Here is a 7,531-nt window from a genome sequence, read left to right on the forward strand (position 1 = left end):
CATTGTGGTCATGAAAATTAATACATACATGTATGGTTGATTCAATCAATGCTTTTACCCCTGGTGGTTTTAGTGTCACAGAAAGCTGCTGAGAAACAGACCGGTCTGTGCTGAAGTGGTTGTGCCCTTTGGCAAGACAAAATTGACCCTTATTGCTTTGAAAGGGCCTCTTGTATATTGTTCAGTGAGGTAGCAACCAGCTACTACAAAAAAATCCTGACTATAAACTCATCAAACAAACTATACATTATCATCACATTCACATCAACACACCATCGTTATCATCATCACATCATCATTACATCATCATTACATAATAATCTCATGGGTGTTTTTTCAACTTGTTTATGTGTAGACTGTATACTGGTTTTTATGAGATGTAATTGAAAAATAAGTTCAACAAACAAATGTTGAGTAATGATAATGTTTTCAGGCCTAACAGTCATCTTCAATGGATTGTCTTATTTAACATAATGGGTACAACATTATAATGACACTCGGGTAAACCTGGTATATACAACCGTGGGTTATATTTACATATATACATCACAGCATACATCTTGTATGAAGTAAAATCTGATGCAAGATCCTGTAATCAATTATAAATAATAAACAATAAGGAAATTAGTTCATGACCTCCTACTAATCTTTTCTAATGCTGTTTGATATGCATTAAAATCAAGGCCAAATTTGTCTGAATTTTTCTGAAAAATATCAAGTAGATTTTTGAGCTTTGCTGAGCTGCCTTCCTTGGCTCTCCACCTGAGGATGAGTTGCTGTATAACTGTTGATGGTCTAAACTTTCCATATTCTGCTTGAATGTGTGAGATTTCTGTCTCCCCCAAAGAAAGACAATCTCCAAATTCATGTGATTTAGGAACTGCTTTTGACAGAAACATGGCATGTTCCTCTGTCACTCTTCTGTCTTTCAATTTATCAGGAATATCCAGATACCCAAATGAATCTGTTCCAATAAAACAAATATTGTATTGGATAACTTTAATATATATATATATACATAAATATATCTTCATATTTTGTGCAAATGAATGATTTTTCACTTCCATAGTTAATTAAAGATATGCAAGTGTGTGTCTGATTATCAAAAATATTTAAAACATTAAAAATATGATAATATCTCCCAACAATAAACTACAGAAGAAATATAGCATGACTGCTGTCTGTTAATCTGTGAAAAAAAGGTCTGTATGTTTCACAGAAAAAAATGTCATGAAGCATAATCAAATTTCCTTACAACTCTTTATGAAAAGACTGAACCTCAATTCTGTTTTTCAGTGTTGGTTATTAGAGGTCAAGGTGAATTTTGGTCAGTTAATTGTGATGAATGTGGTGGTCAGGATGGTTGGGAGAAAACTTACCCACAGCACGGGTGATTCTTCAAACTTAGAATAATTGTTTCCAACCATCGTGAATAATTAAACTTTTTCTTCAGAGACAGTGGGTCAAAGGTTAAGATCATAAGATGACTATAAATACTTGTTTCCAGTTAGAAAATGATTTACATAATCATAGGTCAAGGTCACAGGGTCATTTAGCACAATTAGGGTCATATTATGAGGTCGATTAATTTGCATAGTTAAGAGAAAAGTTTCATGAAAGTAATCAAACTTGGCAAGCTTGTACTACTTCACCGTAGATAATGGTTTATACACTTTTTCAGAATCAGTGGGTCAAAGGTTAAGATCATAAGGTGAGTACAAATACTTGTTTCCACTTAGAGAATGATTTTCATAATCAAAGGTCAAGGTCAACAAGGTCACTTGATCATTTAATACAATTTGGTTCATATAACTTGCATAGTCAAGAGAAACATTTCAAGGAAGTAATCAAACTTGGTAAGTTGTTCTACTTTATCATATAATAGATTCATAACGATTTTCAACCAAGTGTCATAGGTCAATGGTGATTTGTGTCAAAGAGATTACTTTGATGCAAAAGATTAGTAAATAATTGACAAAAAGGACTGTAATGAAATTTGGCACAATGGTGCCTGAACATGTGTTCTTCCTAATGCATGAACCATTTTAGAGTAAGGGTTCAAAGGCCAAGGTGTGATTTGCTACAAGGGCAAATTGTCTTTAAACCCTTGTTTTGTCAATACAATAAAAAAATCATGACCCATAAAATAAACTACCATGATCATTGGCTGACATTTTCATGTAAAACAAAATCAAATTTCAACTTTTGTATATCAGAGACTACATGTATGTGTATCAGCAATTACCTTCTCTGCCTTCTGTGACTTGAGTGGGTTTTTTCTCTGTTTCTCTTATTTGTCTGGCCAATTTTTCATGACGATTATCTTCTAGTTGTTTTACAAAGAAATTAAATACTCCTGCTTTTTGCTTGCTGTTAGAAAGCAGCGAAACAAGCCGTTCCATTCGGCCAGAATTTTCCTTCATGATTTCGTCAACTACATCTGCTATGGTGAAGAAACCTTCATCAACAAATTTGTCCATAATATCTTCAGCTCGAACATCAGTCACTATATTGGCATAATTTGCTTCTATTTTCTGTTGCTCCAGTGGAGTCAACGAAACTGTTGCCTCTGCCATTGTTCTTATATGCTATTAAAAGAGAAAAAAAAATATTTAAAAAATAATCAGGCCGTGCAAAACCCAAATTTGCTTATAATATGCAAACTGGCTAACTTGCCCCAATTCAGGAATGTATTTGTTACTAAAAATAGCCAAAATAGTTACTTTGAAACGTGATATGTAACTGTCGCCGTCGAAGTATCTGGACTATCGTAACATAGACCATATATGCTGAAAGTACTTTATTTTGGCAATTATAGTATGATGTTTAAAGAAAGACAAAATAAATGAGATTTAAAATAGGCAAACAGTATGAAAAAAAAACTAAGTTTAAAGTGATATTGTTTTTTGTGACAAATCATAGATCAGTATTATACACTAATTTGTGGTTTACCCTACTTCTCTCCCAACGAAAACAAATAAAATCAGTTTCGCTTTTAGTTCATAAATGTTCTAAATAAGCATAATCAGGAAAACTGTATATACTACTAACAACATTATAAATGTGAATATTGGCATTGAATTCTCATTTTAGAGACATTTTCCCCTGTCTATTTACTGGCGCTATCTAACATTTCCGGAAGTGAAAAAAATGGTTTCAAATTCTATTTTATGTACAATGACAATCTGCAAGAAATAATATACGTAAGTAGATATGAACTAAAGAACAATTTCAAAATGTCGATAACACATAGAGACAGTAAATCGACTATGTTTTACAATCGGACGAAACACAAACCTGGATTGGCGTTTACTTTCGGTTCAACTTTCAAGCGCAATTCAGAGCGCGATCAAATGTAGTCTCGGTCACTCAAACGTTTGAAGGCGTTCCACGGATTTCACTTGACAGAAAATAACCTGACGTATTTTGATGAAAGAAAGGTGTACGGAAGGCTTAAATCCAACATGTCTCCCCGATATTTCACAAATGAATGCCTTCATAATCGGATCCTTATGTATGAAATCATTCATCGCATGAAACCTAATATTGTGTAATAACATGAGAACGGTGTTTGTGAAAAGCGTCACTAGTGAAATCAAAGTACTGAAAGTACTGAAAGGCTAAACGTATTGAAAAATGTTCACAAATAACCGCAAAGCTATATTACTTTCCTCATACTCCTACACTGGAATGCAAAAATTACTAAAATAAGAGAACCAGAGGCTATTTGTCTTAATTTTAAGCGATTTTATACCCTTTTTAATTCTTATTTCAGATTTGACGAAAATAATATGAACAAATAATATATTTATGGCCAACAAGCCAAATGATAAATAGCTCTATGATGAAGTTGACTAAATAAAACCTTTGAAATACCCAAGATGTTGCAATTACTATCCTATCAATATGAGGATTTAGACAAATCGAAAGGACTTTATACCTACTTCTTTATTTCAAATGTATTGCAAAGTAATAGTCCTTACTTATTATAATTATGTTTGTGGTTGAGGAAAGTAGATAAGGTGTACACAGCATTTCAGATAGATAAAAGTTTAAGTAATTACATAATTAGTTAATGTATTTACATGCCTATCTTCCTTGAAGTATCATGGTTAGATTTTTATTCCAGTAATTATATCTATAAAGACATAGCTCTATGAGATTAAACCAGACTTCCATATAGATACAAAATTTTCAATATTTTCACTATAGCTACTACTATTTCTGATCTCTAATGCATTAGATAATGTCACCATGACATGCTAAATGAATAAATATGTTATGGAAACATTTCGTTCTAGTTAATTGATAATTATAAACATGAATATTTTGGGTTTTTTTATACGCGCTTTGTTTGAAGGAATATTTTCATTTCAAGGAACTTTGATACACATTAACAAACATTGAGAAATCAGCACAATCAACCTTCATCAAATAAAACTAAAAGACAAAAAATATAAGTTATAACAAAGTCAACATCATGATCAGTACAGTATTAAAAATATATTATTTATAAATCATGAGCACCAAATGTACCTTGCCTACGAAGCGCAATCTTTTTATCTTCAAAAACTTGAAAAAGTGTCATGGCGGTGGGTGTGAAAAACCTGGAAAAGTGTCATATCGACGGGTGTGCGTGTGGGGCGATTAGTCCAATTTTGTCACGGCTAATGAGGTAAAGTGATGCTATATATTAAGACTATCTTGCCACAACGATAAAGATTAAAACAAAATTGATGTTCTGTTTGTAAGTTTTGTTTGTTTATAAGTGATGCTAATTGATAATTCAAACAAACCCCCCAGACTAGCTTTTTATCATGGCGCCAACTCGCACGTACAGTGTTCTGTACGCTTACGTCATGTCGAGAATTCCGTAAAATATATTGTTCAAAATTTATCAATAGTTCAACCACACTGTGCTTCTTTTTTGAAATATATAGTAATCGTATTGTTATTAAAAAAATAAACTACATGTAATTTTGAATGCTTTTAAAACAGCGATTTGAAAGATCGCGGCATTATTTTACGCAGAAAATTGCCGCTAGAGGGCTCTAATGTAACGTGCAGCCTAGCTTTGCACACGGTGGGTAAGTCTCTGATTCCTTGCAGAGATACTAGCTAACAAATGCCTATATATACATAAAGCGTGTAACAGCAAACTCTACCTGAGTTAACAATAAAACAAACGAACGAACTAGTATTCACATGGACTGCTGTCCCGATACAGACTGTTCTGACTAGCATGTGAGCGTGAGTGCAAACTCGACACCCAGTGATTTCACCTAACCCTAGTTCCAACTACTGAACTAGTCGCCGAGCAATATCACTTAGTCGGTCCTGACTAAGCACTAGGTTGTCCAACCAACGAAGCCAACCCTTGTTCGTGTTCCTAGCTCGGGTTCTAACCTAACCCTATAGGTAGCTACCCACAGTCAAAAGTCCAAGCTTCGGTAAGAACTAAACAGCCCTCGCACCAGTTTGACAAGCGGTATCGGAAAAGCCACTATTGCAGACTTTCACCCACCACCTGTTACAAATAACTGTGTTATGTACTTGGTAAGAAGTCTGTCGTCGTCTGTGTATCTCTGAAAGCTTCACCAACAGTCGTTTGTCTCCGTTATATCTTATCTAAACTTGCTTTAAATTATGAAATTCACTTGTGTGAATTTTGTACAATATTTGATAGTCCCATGTAAAATGTAAAAACCTCAGAAATTCTAACTACTGTTTAGGTACAACAATCAACACCTGGCCTGGTGTGTGTGTGTGTGTGTGTTTTTTTTTTTTTATAACATATTACTATATTATGAAAATATCATTGTAAGTGGAATCCTTTATCAGGTTAAAAATAAAACCGTTTTCGAAGAATTTCAACTGTAATATCGGAAAGTATTACAATGTATTGAATGATATATGTTTTGCTTTCGACGACACTGTAGTCCCATGCTCTAGGTTTCGTTCACCAAGTATAAACGAATTAGTTTAGTTCAGTTTAGTTTATTACCAGTGAAGGATCGTTACGATCCTCTATACCGGTCTCAGTGATACAATGATAATGTTTATAATTATTGTCATTTGAAACGTCAGATCCAGGAACTACAGAATTTCTGATTTATAATTATATACCAGTTCCTGATTTGCCCAGTGTTCATCTAATCTATTTTTGAAAGTGTTAACTGGTGATTCCGTGTTATTTACATTTACATTCCATGTTTTCCAGTTTATTTCTGGATAGTTAAAATCTCCCAGTATAAGAATATGCGAATAATGTTCCTTAGATATGCCTTGTAAAAAGGTTCGTAACTGATCGTTATTCTCACTTGATCCGTTGTTCGATCTATACACAAGACATACTAACATCTCATCTGTACTATTTAAAGTTATGTTTACGCTGAGATATTCCTTAAAGGAAGTATTAAAAGCCACTTCCTTACAAGTTAGATAGTTACTAATATATAACATAAGGCCCCTCCCGGTAGGAGAATCCAAATTTTTAGAAACATAGAAAAATTGTTCCCGATATTACATTCAGATTCGAACACCGTATATTTGCTATTTTGTTTGCTATAACTTCAGTGATTCCAATTATCTGTGGTTTTTCAATATTTGTTCTTATGAAAAAGTTCGTCTTATTTGTTCCTGAGCTGATCGCCGTTGGTGTATAAACACTTTAACGACGACTTGACTTCCTTGCTCTTTCCCCGCCCCGAGTTCCGCTTACAATTTTGACTATTCGCAGAGCCCATGGAGGTCCGCGAACCCTGAACATGTATTACCCAGACGAGTTTTCTGCTTTTCCTTTGGCTTCATCGCTGAGTGCCTTTTCTGCCCTTCTTTCATTCTCTGTTTAATCATTAATAATATTGCTGGTAATATGCTAATATTGCGGAATAGGTCCCGCTTTATTTACTCGGATTAAAAAACGACTAGCATGGGTTTCTTTGATGCTTCAGAACTTTCTGTTTTTTGTACTTTCCTAGTCTTGAGATTTGAAGGATTTCCGTTTCCTCCAGTTCTAATTTGCATGCCGAAAATATTTTCCGTATTTTCTCTAAATCCATTTTCTAAGAACTGTGTAAGACACAGGGGAATAGAGATATAAGACGAAATGTATTTCATTAAATTTTTTATTGTAAATGTATCTTGATCAAGACAATAACACTACATAAACTAGCCAGAATAAAATACCCAGTGGTTTATGATACCATAAATGACACTCAAAACTTGTCTTAAAACTGTTGGCATATGAACGACAACGGCACACCGTAACATTACTGTTGTACTTTTTTCCAGTCCTGTAATATGCGACATGAAATAACATAAGAGGATAAAGCTTAAATATAGCCTTTGCCCTGTCTGCTAATGTTATTTATTGAAGGGGTAAATAAAAAGATTTTGTACGTAAACATGATAAGCGTTAGCAATTTGATGTTTGCCTCCAAAACTCTGTCATTTATAACGATTGTAAATGATATAGCAATGTAGTTGGATGTAAGATAACATATGGAAATCAGGTTTGATAAAAGTGGTT

General features: G+C 33.8%; 1 protein-coding gene across 1 annotated transcript; it reads right to left on the reverse strand.

The window, feature by feature from the left end:
* Window positions 1-234: 234 nt before the first annotated feature.
* LOC132563751 (uncharacterized) lies at window positions 235-3,348 on the reverse strand. Its single transcript, XM_060228501.1, has 3 exons — window positions 3,298-3,348; window positions 2,246-2,588; window positions 235-964 (listed from the first exon to the last, which is right to left on the reverse strand). The coding sequence occupies exons 2-3, from the start codon at window positions 2,574-2,576 to the stop codon at window positions 630-632; spliced, it is 666 nt and encodes a 221-aa protein (XP_060084484.1). The 5' UTR covers window positions 2,577-2,588; window positions 3,298-3,348; the 3' UTR covers window positions 235-629.
* Between the last annotated feature and the right edge of the window lie 4,183 nt (window positions 3,349-7,531).

Source organism: Ylistrum balloti, unplaced genomic scaffold (genome assembly GCF_031769215.1).
Source record: "Ylistrum balloti isolate Yb309-2 unplaced genomic scaffold, AGI_CSIRO_Ybal_v1 Utg371846, whole genome shotgun sequence".
In the NCBI taxonomy this organism is placed as follows: domain Eukaryota; kingdom Metazoa; phylum Mollusca; class Bivalvia; order Pectinida; family Pectinidae; genus Ylistrum; species Ylistrum balloti.